Raw genomic sequence first — 13,053 nt, 5'->3', positions numbered from 1 at the left:
TTAGAAAGCTGCTTACTTCCAGTCTGTTAATGAAAGTCGGCCGTCTGAGGTCTTCCCACCCCTGCCATCCTTCTCTTAAATTGCTTCAGTGGAATTGAAAGCGCCACGGTGAAACGGAGCCAGCAGTAATAAAAGCTCCAGGGCCCAGCAGATCCAGTAACAGCAGGCATGTGTTCAGCGGTCCTGCCTTGGCTGGCCTGATCTGCAGTCACGTCTCTATCTAACCCCCCAGGAGTGAGATTCACTCACATCCTCTAGCACAGAACCTATAGCCTCTGAATGCCCATTCATTTCAAAAGAATAAACTGAGTGCCAGTTTGGGGCCAAGTGCTCTGCTGGCCTCCAGCGACACGAGAATGAACCAGAGGGATGTAGTTCCCGCCGTCAGGGAACTTAACAGTCTGGGGACGATTTTATTTTCATAAATGTGAAACTGATGTTGCCTAACTCCCTCATCACCTTCCTCTTATTTTTCCACCAAGAGTTTTTTTAAATTAAATTTGTCATGGATGGGCCATGTCTTGGGGCCAACACTGTCCAATCTCAGCATGATCATAAGCACCTATGTATTTCTTCCCTGCATCCCTCAGCATGTTGCTTTGAAGTAATCCACTCTGCAGCCGAAAACATCTGACCAAATGTAAGCAGATTGTGCTTTCACAGACACATTGTTGACTTTCAAAACACCAGTTTAATGACTTAATGTGCTATTTCTTTACTACCTTGGCCTGTCTCTCTGGGCCTGGTGAGTTTTATCCAGGCTCTTATTCTCTGATGATAGCTACAGTAGATTCCAGCCAGTGCTCCATCCTGGTAGGTGGGCTGGGGCAGATGTGCAAGCCCACCATCCAGCTGTGCGTGCTAGGCTCCCAGGGGCCAGTGGGTGGGACCATTCGCTGCTTGTGAGATGATGGCACTTAGGATATCTCAGATAGATGATGATGTGGTGAAGGCTGGGTTGTACTTAGTTTATGGACTTTCCTCTGCTTAACTTCAGTGCCTCACCTTTGTTGTTGACTGCTTTGGGACACATGGGGAAGTAATTAGCCTGGGAGGGACAAGACTCCTTTTGTTCGCTTTTGCTGGGTAGACGTTCTTGGGAGAAGCAGCTGGGACACAGAACAAAAGTGTATGTCTTGTAGAAATCTAAAATCTTTGCTCTGGCAGGGAATATCAGAGATACTGAGTCTAGCCCTTCACTTTATAGAGGAGGAACCTGAACCCTCAGGAGCTGAGGATCAGTGGTAGACAAAGCTGAGACTAGAACTCATCATGCCTTCTGACTTTTTCTTCAGTGCTCCTTCTGCTCTGCTTAATAAATGGCCACTGGAATTGTAATAGACTTGAGAGGATGACTATGTCTTAAAACAAACAAACAAATAAACAAAAAACTGTTTTCTTCTAACCCCTAATCAGGCAAATATTTGCTTTATTTGGAATCTAAATGAGAAACATCCATAAAAAGTCAGTACACTAGGACTATGGGAGAAAATGAACTCTCTTATTGAGAGAGAGGGAGCTTATGCTGTAGGGAGTGTCTCCCACAGCTTAGATCCTTAGAAGGGCCAGGTCTGCCTCTAGGCAAACTGCCTCCTGGAATCATCTGGAGGCCACCTTCTGCCAGCAAATATTCCAACCAAACTGCCACTAAAAGACCATTTAAATACAATCTGTCCTGATGAGATTTCCAACCAGATTTCTGGACCAGAGTCGTTTGGAAAAGTCAGATAAGCCTTTAAACTGAATCATGGATCCTAAGGACATGCCTTATCCCAATATGTTACCAAAGCCTGCATGATTTTCATGGAATCCACTGTGGATTTATGTGCACTATTTATACATGTAACTTATTTTAAAATTACCTTATGCCCTCAGGACTTTTAATAAAGGTAAATTGTCCCCCACCAGAGACAGAGCCAAAAAAAACCAAAAAAAACCAAAAACCCCTCAACCACCTGCCCATCCCCCCCCAAAAAACAAAAAAGCCCAAAACCCACAACAAAAAATCCCATTGGTCGCAGGCCTATTTAGGAAATTCACATTTGAAACTATGCAACTACTGGCACTGCGTACTTCTGATATTATCTGATGACAATTTATCATTGTTAGATACAGAGCTGTGTATTTTTTTTTTAATTCTGCTGTGATATGGAAACAATTATCTTGTCAAGGCCAGAAAACCATTAGTTCTGTTAAACAATATAAGAAAAGTCACAATGAAAAGTTTGGAAAGTGACGTGAAAGAGTCCGACTAATCTCAAGGCTTGGATGACTTCATGGATTTGGTTACCTGTGAGCCCATGTCAACCTGGCTGGCAGTTTCTCTCCCCCCACCATCCAGATATGCTCTGCGGGAAAACTCAGGGAGGGGTGGGTGTGTTTCTGCTAATTACACAAATCAGTAACAGATGTGCTGAGGCTGAGCACCTCATATTTATTCCACAGTGTGTTTTCCTTAAATGACAAATATTTTTTAAGGCCAAAAGGAAAAAAATATCATTATATAGTTTTCCTCTGCAACATATAGCAAAAGGGGAATACATGTCTCCAGAGATGTAGTTCATCCTGTCATTTGAACAAGGAGCTAAGCCAGTGGTCTCAGAAGAGAAAGCCCTTTGTAACTGTTTAAGATCCTTACTAAGGTTTATTTAAATGTGGTATTCTGTAAATCATAGATCTTGTGTTCCCCAAGCTGTTAGGTTGTAATTTGTAGCTCATGTATTTTTACTCTATGAAATGGTTAATAAGGTTGATAAATTGTTCCCACAGAGAAGGGAACAAGGAGGAGCTTTCCTTAAGTAGGAAAACAGTGAAGTTGGAAAAATGAACACCCCACTCTCTTCTTTCTGATCTGTGAAGAGACACTTTTAGGCTTGCAAACTGACTAGTGGTATTGCGCAGGAGCATGGCTTTTCTCTTATTCAGAATATTGGAAATGCAGAACAGAAAATTTGCAAGTAGAGGTGGTATGGCTTGTTGAATACTTACCACATGCCAGGCATTGAGTTAGGTTCTGGAGCCCCCACAGATGAATAAATTATATAACCTGCTCTCAATAATGCTGAAAACTCGGCCTCTGTGCACCAGTGCTGAATTGAATCTTGAAGACAGTTTTGGGTGAAGTAGAAAAGAATAGCTTTATTGTTTTGCCAGGCAAAAAGGGACATGGCAAACTCCTGCCCTCAAAAACTGTGTGTCCCAACCCAGGAGGATTTGGTGAGGTGTTTTATGGCAATGGTTCAAGGGCAGAGCTGCTTATAAGATAGGGTGCATGCAGAGCCTGCACTCCTTTAATCTGGTCTCAGGTAATTTCTTTTTTTTTTTTTTTCCCCTGTATTGCAGGATGAGTTCTTTGCCACTGGACCACCAGGGAAGTCCCTCCATTCCTTGTTTTGTTTTGTTTTGTTTTTAATAATTTTATTTATTTATTATTTTTGGGGGGGGTACACCAAATTCAATCATCTTCAGGTAATTTCTTGATGAGCTTCTCTGGTTCCTTTAATCGGGTCTCAGGTGGTCTTCCCTGGAGTGAAGAATGCTGACATCTACTTTTTGTTGGGGCTTTTAATTCTGTAAAGAGCTTAAAGTTACTGTTATGTGTGTCTCCTGAGGCAGAACCAGGACCCTGCCCCAAGGCTGAACTATTGTTTCCTGGCTGCTGCTCCCTTGTCTCTGCATCCCCTCCCTTCCCTGATTAGCAGCTGTTTGAACCTGCCCTTTGCAACTCAGGGGAGGTCATGGAGGCTGGAGTCTGTTTCCTACAAACAAGAAATGGGAGACATGGAAAGAATTCCATGCCCACAGGGTCCTGTGTGGTTTCACCAAGAAGCTTGAGGTCTAGTGGGCAGGGCCTGGGAACCAGGCACATAAGTAATTGTAAGTTGACAGCTGTGAAGTAGTGAGGTGTGGCGTGTCATGGGACTATCAAGGAGTGGCCTGGGACCCAGCCCTGGAGGATGGGAGTGGGCAGGTCTCAGAAAGCCTTCCTAGAAGATCTGTCCCTGAGCTGACCCTTCAAGGATCAATCAGAGTGAAGCAGGTGAGGAGGGAAAGGACGGCCATCCCAGCAGGGGGGACAATGGGAGGAAAGTGAAGAGTGGTTTGGGCTGGAACACAAGGCATCTGGCATGGTTCAATCAGTGAGATCTGGGTTTAATTTGATGTGGGGTGTTGGAGAGAAGGAAAAATATCATATTTCTGACTTGGGCTGTGGGATGGCTGTGGTGGTGTCAGAAACTGATAGAGGGAACCCAAGAAGGGGGCCTGGTTGAGGGCCTGCGAGAGTGAGTCCAGGCCTGGTCACACCGAGTCTGAGAAGCCTGTGGCACATCCTCAGGGGAGGGTCTAGTAGCAAGTTAAATGTCTAACAGTGATAAAAAGTTGTAAAACAATTAATTCAACAAATATGCACAGAGCGCTTACCATTGGCTGGACACTGCTCTAGACACAGGAGTTATCGTTGTGCATAAGTCTCTGTTCCATGGAGACTGTGTTATCGTGGGATGAGGACAGAGAATAAAGAAGCAAATTAGTGAGCTAATTTCAGAATTGTTGTTAAGAAAGAACTGGGTCGTGTGGAAGTTCTCACTGAGAAGGTAGCACTGGAACTGTGATCTGAGTGTTTAAAGGGAAATGTTCATATGAATTCCCTGGGGTTAAAGTATTCCAGGCAGAGGGCATAGCAAGTGCAAATGTCCCTTGATGTAGGCACGAGCCTGGTAAGTTAGAGACAGACAGTCAGTGAAGTCGAAGCCCCGTGAGCGCGAGCGAGAGTGCAGTGAAGCGAAGCTGGAGAGGTAGGGTAGGCAAGCACAGGGTCGGGAAGAGCTTGAAGTCATGCTGCAGAGCCCGGACTTCATTCCAAGCAAGACGGGAAGCCATTGGAAGGTTTTAACCTGGGTAAATGCTAACGTTATCATTTCAAATGACAAAAACCCAGCATACAAAACTGTGTTTATTGTACACTCTCAACTGTATGAAATGATGTGAGCAAAGGATATTTTAAAGAAACTTGCCAAATTTAAAGAAACTTTAAAGCAACAGACATCACTGATCAAGAGGTGGTTTCATGCCATGGTCAGTGCTGAGAATGCTGAGCACCAGGGCTGGAGCTTGGTCCTAACACTTGCTAGGCCAGCAGTTCTCAAACTCTGTGATCTCAGGACCCTATCTATCAATATTTATCATGTTAGAAATTAAAATGGAGAAAAATTTAAACATTCATTAATTTATTGAAAATAATGAACCCATGACATGTTTACCTAAATGACATATTTTGATGAAAAAAATGGCTGTACTTTCCAAAATAAAAAATAAGCTGTGAGAAGAGAGTCAATTTTTATACTTAAGTTCTTACTATTTAGCACAATAGGAGGCGGCTGGGTTTTCATGTCTGTTTTTGCATTCAATTGGTTGTGATATCTCAAGTCATATATGCTCATGCGAAACGAGAGTGAAGAGGGCAAATAAACAACTTCTTAGCATCATTCTGAAAACAGTTTTGACATCGTGGATCCCCTAAAAGTTCCCTACCACACTTTGAAAAATCTTTGTGTTCAATGTGACATTGGGCAGTCTCCTAACCTAATGGGCCTCAGACTAATTTCCACATCTGTAAACTGGGGGCTGTTAACAGCACCAGCCTCATAGGATTGTTCTGATTATTTAATGAGTCAATACATGTAAAGCCCTTAAAATAACACCTGGTACATATGGTGTACAGTACATATCAGCTAGTTTTCTTTTTGTTGTTGTGATTCTGTGTGGAAGCAAAAACTCTTGCAAGAAATTGCAAAAGCTCATATTTAAACTTAATTCTCACTAATTTTCCTTTCCTGTTCTCTCCTGCTCCCGTTGTGAAATGGGGCTTCAGATCTGAATGGTGCTACCGTCAAATAATTGCAGGTTTAATGCTAGCCAGTTGGTGGTGATGTTGATGGCGCTTTAGGCCAGACCATCAGTTACTCGTAGTTTAGCTTGTCATAATTTTCCAGATTCTTTCTTTCTTCCTAATACCTGAAATCATCCCTTCTCAGTGAGTATGCTGCTGAAAGCTCAGCCTCTCTGTACACTGGTGCCAAATCAAATCTCAGAGACAGAGTTTTGAGTGAAGTAGAAAAGGATAGCTTTATTACTTTGCCAGGCAAAGGGGAATACAGGAGGCTAGCACCTCAAGAACTGTGTCCTTCTCTCTGGGGAATAAGGAGAGGTCTTATAGTTGGGGCTTGTGGTCAGGGGTATGAGATAAGGACAAGGCAGTAACAGTCTTGCATTCTTCTGATTGGTTGGTGGTAAGTAGGAGCCAGCATCGTCAACCTTCAAGTCCAACTGGTCTGGGGTCTACATGCTTGTGGGCAGCATTCCATTGTTAATCGTTAACTTCTCCTATCTGGAAGGGGTTTCAGTATCTGCAGAATAGCTCAAAGATGTTCTGTGTTTCCACGGATGGGGGAAACAGGACCTCCCCCAAGGCTGCTCTTGACTGTTTCTCCCTGGTCTCATATCCCCTCCCTTCCCTAATTAACAACTGCTTGAATCTGCCCATTGGAACTCAGGGAAGGTCATAGAGGCTGAATGAAGGCTGTTTCCTATAATCAAATAAATGGGGGACACAGAAAGGCTTTGTGCCTAGGAGCCCCACTGGACCCTGCATGGTATCAAGTAGAAGTTAGATGGTGGATGAGGTAGAGCAAAAAGAAGCAATCTGACAGTACCAGGTTCTGCCTAGGGCTATACGACTTCAGTTAGATTGCTTTCCCACCTCTTATATTTTCTATGCTGCAGTCATGAAATGAATTGATATGAAAGTCAGATGCCATCATCAAATACCTGAGGATTTGTGTCAGCTACTGCTTTTTTTCTTTGTCGTTTTTTCTTTTCTTTTCTCTTTTCTTTTCTTTTCTTTTTTCTTTTCTTTTCTTTTCTTTTCTTTTCTTTTCTTTTCTTTTCTTTTCTTTTCTTTTCTTTCTTTCTTTCTTTCTTTCTTTCTTTCTTTCTTTCTTTCTTTCTTTCTTTTTTGATGGGGTAAGTGAAATTCTCAATCTTAGCTTCACAGTGGAATCATCTGGGAAATTTTTTAAATTACTGATGCTTGGATCATCCCACCTCCAAAGATACTGATTTAATTGCCCTGGATGGGGCATGGGCATCAGGATTTTTAAAATCCTCCAAGAGCCCAAAGTCTCACCAGGCTATGACTAAAAAAATAAGGTCATGTGTTTCCTATTTTATTGTAAAATATAACAAATCTACAAAAAAGTACATAATACATAAATGTCAGCTGAACAAATTGTAAAATGAACACTCATGTCACCATGATCCAGTTCAAGAACTGCAACGTTGCCAAACCCCAGAAGCTGCCTTACCTTTTCTCAGTCACACCTCATTTTTCAACTCTCTGGAGGTAATCATTGCCCTGATATTTTATAATCACTTTGCTTTATAATTGATCATATGAGTGTACGTCTCTAAACAACAAAGAATAGATTGGCACATTTTTAAACTTTATTGAAATGGAATCATACTTTTCTGTCTGGCTTCTTTTGCTCAACATTGTATATATTTTTTGATTCATTTGTGGTTTTGGATATAGCTGTAGTTCCTTGTTTTTCATTAGTCTGTAGAATTCTATGATATCAATATACTACAGTGTCTTTCTCCATTCCACTCCTGATGGATGTTTCTGGTTTGGGACTGTTATAACCAGTGCTGGTATGAGCATTTTCATATGTCTCCTGGTACATGAAGGCAGATATTCTGAACATATATCTCTAGGGATAGAGTTGTTGGACACATTTGCTTGTCTGAAGGAAGAGAGAGAGACTGAGCAAACAGGAGTCCAGAAGATAGGAACTGGTGTCTGGGACTCTGTTAGCACTCTGCTCTGGGCTGGGAACCTGGAGGGCTGCACTGCTCTGAGCCGTGTGCCCTGGGGATGTTGATGAGCTAGAAGAGGCAGCTGAGAAGCTCACGATCCTCTCTTTTAATCACCTCCTGGGACTAGAGGGATCAGGGTAGGGATCCTGTTGAAATACTTCCCACTCTGGACTGGGACCCAAGGAAAGCCTCCTGGCAATAGGGTCACAGGCTGAACTACGGCAGGACAGCTGACTGGCACAGAAAATATCAGGCCTTCATCCCAGCCTCAGCAGCTTATAGAAGGAGATAAACACAGTCTCTGGAGAACGAAAACATCATCCTAGGCCTTGAAGTGGTTCTTAAATTCTCATCCTTTCCCTTACCTTGACAGGTATTCCCCGCTAGTTATTTCATTGAAGATTTGATGAAGATACTTTTGTTTTTTTTCCTTAGCTTTTTTTGTTTCCTTCAGTTTGGTATGAATCAATCGTTATTGATGGCACATGCCCCTATCTTATATGAACACCATAAACCCAGGCTTGTTTCAGATACCTCTGCTAAAATATCTTGAGGTTTCCAGGGAATGCGGACAAGCTTTTCTGGTCTAGTCTCACCCTTGCCTGATACTCTAGGCTATTGCCCTGCCATTCCGCAGGTTCTCTCTTGCCACATCGAGTCTGAGATCCTCTAGGTGGCTGCTGCTGTCTGTACTGCTCTGCTCCAAGCATAAACATAGGCTGTGGTATGCTAGAGCTGGCCCATATTGCATCCTAAGAACTGACAGTTAAATTCTCAGGATTTATGTGAGCTAGTGGTTAAACACAGCTGTTATTAAAAATTAAATTATATAAACTTACAATTTAAACAAATTATATGAATAACAAAGTTCATAAATACTCAAAATTCATCACTTTTAAATTAGTTTACCATATTTTGCTGATTAGGCTCTTGAGGTTCTTTGTATCTGATGGATCTGCGTGGTGGAAACACTAGACGGTGTGCTATGTAACATCTCTTCTCTGCTCAGCAATATGACTGCTTGGACAGCCATGGGGAAATATTTACACCATGGAAATTGGTAAATGCTACAGATCAGGGCCTGCCCTCCCTTCCTCCCTCCCCCTCTCTTTCTCTCTTTCTTTCAGTTTCTTTTCTTTTCTTTCACCTAGTTAAACACTTAGCACATCACTGGACATAGGTCCCCCTTTCAAATCCTCACAGCAGAGTTCAGACCCAAAGAACAGAGCTTAACAGGCCTCAAAGAATAATAAGAGGGAACTATCATTCAGGGAACTTAAAAACTGGTCACTATCAATAGAAATGATTATGCTGAGTCACAAGCATAGGCCTCTTGATGGTAGTCACCAATGTGGCCACTTTGCCTAAATCCTGTCTCAACTGTTTATTGGTGGTTGAATTCAACTTTCCTGCCTTGTCTTTGGCCTACCCTCAAAGAGAATGACATTGAGTAGGTCTTTCCTATGTCAACTCCAGGCCTTAACTCTCTGAGATACAGAGAGTAAAATAAGTTCCTTCCTTCCCTAATCTATCCCACTCCTCCTTTTCTCTTTTCTGTTCTCACTCTCTCTTTTTCTTTTCTTTCTTTTTTTTTTTTCACCCTAAGAATGAACTCTCCTTGAGATGATTGACAGTGGGAATGTCCATGCTCCTTACTTCTTACCATAGGGCTAACCTTGTTCAGAATACAATAATCAGCATTTTTCACAGCGTCTGGTTTATTCAGTGCTGAATAAAACCACCTGTGGAGCTTCAACAAGACAGTCCAGATTGAGATTTGGCCTTTGAAGACTGGCCTGCACTTCCCCTTTCCTTGAACAAATATACACCCATCTCAAGAATAAACAATAATGCTAAGACATAGAATAGTCCAGATCCAGATTTAGCAATAAAGACACTAAAATATTTTTTTCTTCAATATAATCTGCATGTACACGACATGATTTAAAGGATTGCCTTATCTATATAACTATGTAGAACCTACCTTTAGCATCTCTGTCTGGAACATTTGCATTTAAGAGTCCTCATTGCTTTCAGAATTTCTCTAAGAAAATGTGCTTCAGAATATATTCAAAATCCAGCACTTCTCCCTGCTGATCGTCTGATCCAGCCACCTTCATCTTTCATCTGGACACTGCAGTAGCCTTCTAATTGGTTTCCCAGCTTCCACAATTGCCCTCTTTAGGTCTATTCTCAGCACAGCATCCAGAGTGATCAGGTTAAAATACAGATCAGATTGGATGTTCCTTTGCTCAAAATCCTCTAACATCTTCTCATTTTACTTAGGGAACAAGCCATGGTTACCTCCATAGGATCCTCCTCTTTATTCCTTTGACATCCATTATACTCCCTGTAGGTCACTCTGCTCCAGCCAAATGGACTGTCTTGTTGTCCTCTGAACATACCAGATGCTTTCTTGCCTCAGGGATTTTTTTCATGTGATCTACTTGCCATGTGAAATGTTCCTGTCCCAGTAAGCTGCATATTTAGATCCTTTAGTTCCTTCAGACTTTTTCTCAAATTACTCTTAGTGAGACCTTCTCCATCACTTTATCACAATTACAACACTTCTATATTTCCTATCCCTTCTTCCACCCTAGTATTTATCTTCTCACTCACTCATTCACTCACCAACTGTATGTATGTATATACATACAGTTGTATAAAATCTTGTTATTGTATAAAATCTTGTTTATTGTCTGTTTCCTGATACCACTTACAATGCAAATTTCATATTTTATCTGATTGTATCATGTTCAATTACCATTGCCTAGAACCTGGTACCTGGCACATAGCGTTTCTTAATATTGAATGAACGAGTGAATGATAGAGTGGTAGAACAGCCACTGGTTAGGAGCTGGAGACCTAGGTTTCCATTTCTGCCTTTGCCTGTGTTAAGCTCTATAACACTTATTACATTCTGTTTCTCTGTGTGCTTATTAATACAATGGAGATATAATGACTGTTTCACATGCCTCATTGACTTTTAGGGTGGCTCATGCAATGAAGTGCTCTCTATAGGTGTGAGGGGATATTTTCCTTGTCTTACTTGTTTATACCCAGTAGAGCAAGCAAGCAGATAGCTCCATGCCCACTTTGCTTTAAACCACTCCCAAGAACAAGTTCTCCGTTTGAACACAGGATGGAGCTTACAGGTTCATTTCTGTATCTCCCTCTGAAGATGTTCGTGGATCCTTTGCTTATCACTTAAATCAGGTAATTGGACTTATAAGCCCCTGGAAACCTAAAGAATGAAACAACCTGCCACAGGGGCTAGGGCCTTGTGTATGTCCAGCATTGTGTTAAGTGTTTTACATGTATGATGCCCTTTCATCTACCCCCACTGCAACTCTGCAAGGAGAATATGACTTCATTTTAGAGATGAAGAAACTGAAGTTTAGAAAGATCTAGTATCCCACGAAGGCAGTGGAGCTGATAAGAGACAGAGCCTAGGGAGAACTCATGTCTGTCTGACTGTAACACTGAACTCCCATCCACCTCAGCAAATTGAGATAGTTAGTCCAAGAGTTTAAAAGTGAATATTCTCACATCCGTGGATGATGTTTCTCACTGTTGTGTTAACTTCTTTTCAGACCATCTATGACCAGTGGTTCATTACCCTTTTTAACATTGTCTACACGTCACTGCCTGTTTTAGCCATGGGGATTTTTGACCAGGTATGTGTTTTTCTCTGCCTTTATAACTTATTTTGCTCTGTGGATGCCTTTTAGTTGCTTTTAGCTTCTAAGTAGAAGACACAAATCATGCAAAGAGTCCTGGGAATACAGTTGTTTTAATAGGTATAGGTATTGCATGGATCAAAAACCTTCCAGATCCCCCACCTCCCCCCAAAGATCCTCTGATCAGAGCTTGATTACTATCCTCTTAACGATTCACACCCTACATTATTTGTCTAAAGGCTCTGAGATGTCCTGCAAGAAATAGTCTCTTTAATTTCATTGTGGCCCAGCATTTCCCAAACTCATAGGACTGCATGTTTACTTATTTATTTTTCATGTAGAACTGATCAGTATGCCTCAGAACTAGTACCTGTGGTTCACACACCAGGAAATACTGTGTTAGCCTCTGAGCGTGCAGAGAACCATGCCGTGGTGCCTAGAAAATCATGGAGCTGGGTTGGAGTGCAGAGAGTGAGTGTCTGTGGTGACACTGTCCTGCTGCCCAGAACAGGAACTCCAGGCCAGAGGAGCACCCTGCCAGGGGGAGGGGAAGACACGGAGCCCCACAGCCATGGAGAGAGAAAGGGCGCAGTTTTCTTTGGTTTAGCTCCCCATGCTTGAGGAGAGGGAAGGGAGGGAATCAATAATAAAAGGGTAGATCCTTGGCACACTCAGAGCCTTGGAGGGTACTTCCTGGAAGGGGGCAAAGTCGGGCTGCCTATGGGGAAGTGAAAGGCTAGCCAGAGGAGTTTCCATGGCAGAGTTAGAGTGTATTGTTAAAAAAAAAAATTTTTTTTTGAAGTATTTTTAAAGAGACCAGATTTCCTCCAGGCTGTTGTTAGATCCATTTGCTAGGCCTCATTTTCTGGCCCAAAGCCATCTATTGCAAAACATAAATCTTAACATTATGAGCTCACTCTACTCACCCATTCTGAGGCTTCGTAGTCACTTGTAAACCTCAGTTCTTGTATGTAAAAAGGGCAGTTTGTGAACAATGTATTTTGTGAGATTCTACGAAAAGTAATGAACTCTTGAAGACCTTGGATGTAAAGGATTGAATGCATTCATTTCCAAGTGCCCATGTTTACAAGTGTTCCTTTTCTTGGTGCTTTGTAGCTGCCCAGAATGTGGAGTAAAATATTAAAAATAAAGCAGTTTCTGGGAAAAGATGGTTATTGTGCAATTTGGAAAAGAAATGTAAGGGGAGAACTCAAGATGGTGACGTAGGAAGATCCTCTTCCTAATGACACACTGAGTCTACAGCTACTTAAGGAAAAATTTTAAAATACACTAAGGCTGGCTGAGTGAAGGCTACACATTGGGCAAGTGTGAAGAAAACCACCTGGAAGCCAGGTGGAGAGACTGAGACACAATCTCACCATAAACCCCACCCCCAACCCTGAGCATGGCAATCCTCAGCAGGGAGAAAGCTCAAAGCCTGCAGCATCTCCCTTAGGAGTGAGGGGTGTGTACCCCACATTGGGCACCTTAACTTTTA

General features: G+C 42.1%; 1 protein-coding gene across 1 annotated transcript in view; it reads left to right on the top strand.

Annotated features, from left to right (window-relative positions):
- The window catches only part of ATP8B4 (ATPase phospholipid transporting 8B4 (putative)), a 234,626-nt gene that overhangs the window by 202,511 nt on the left and 19,062 nt on the right, over positions 1-13,053 (top strand). Inside the window, exon 24 of the mRNA XM_057724273.1 lies at positions 11,469-11,552. Within this exon, the coding sequence (XP_057580256.1) occupies positions 11,469-11,552 (84 nt within the window). The remainder of the gene's footprint in view (positions 1-11,468; positions 11,553-13,053) is intronic.

The sequence above is a fragment of the Hippopotamus amphibius genome, chromosome 2 (assembly GCF_030028045.1).
Source record: "Hippopotamus amphibius kiboko isolate mHipAmp2 chromosome 2, mHipAmp2.hap2, whole genome shotgun sequence".
In the NCBI taxonomy this organism is placed as follows: domain Eukaryota; kingdom Metazoa; phylum Chordata; class Mammalia; order Artiodactyla; family Hippopotamidae; genus Hippopotamus; species Hippopotamus amphibius.
Note: the sequence above shows the minus strand (reverse complement) of the source record. Positions and strands in the feature narration are given on the sequence as shown.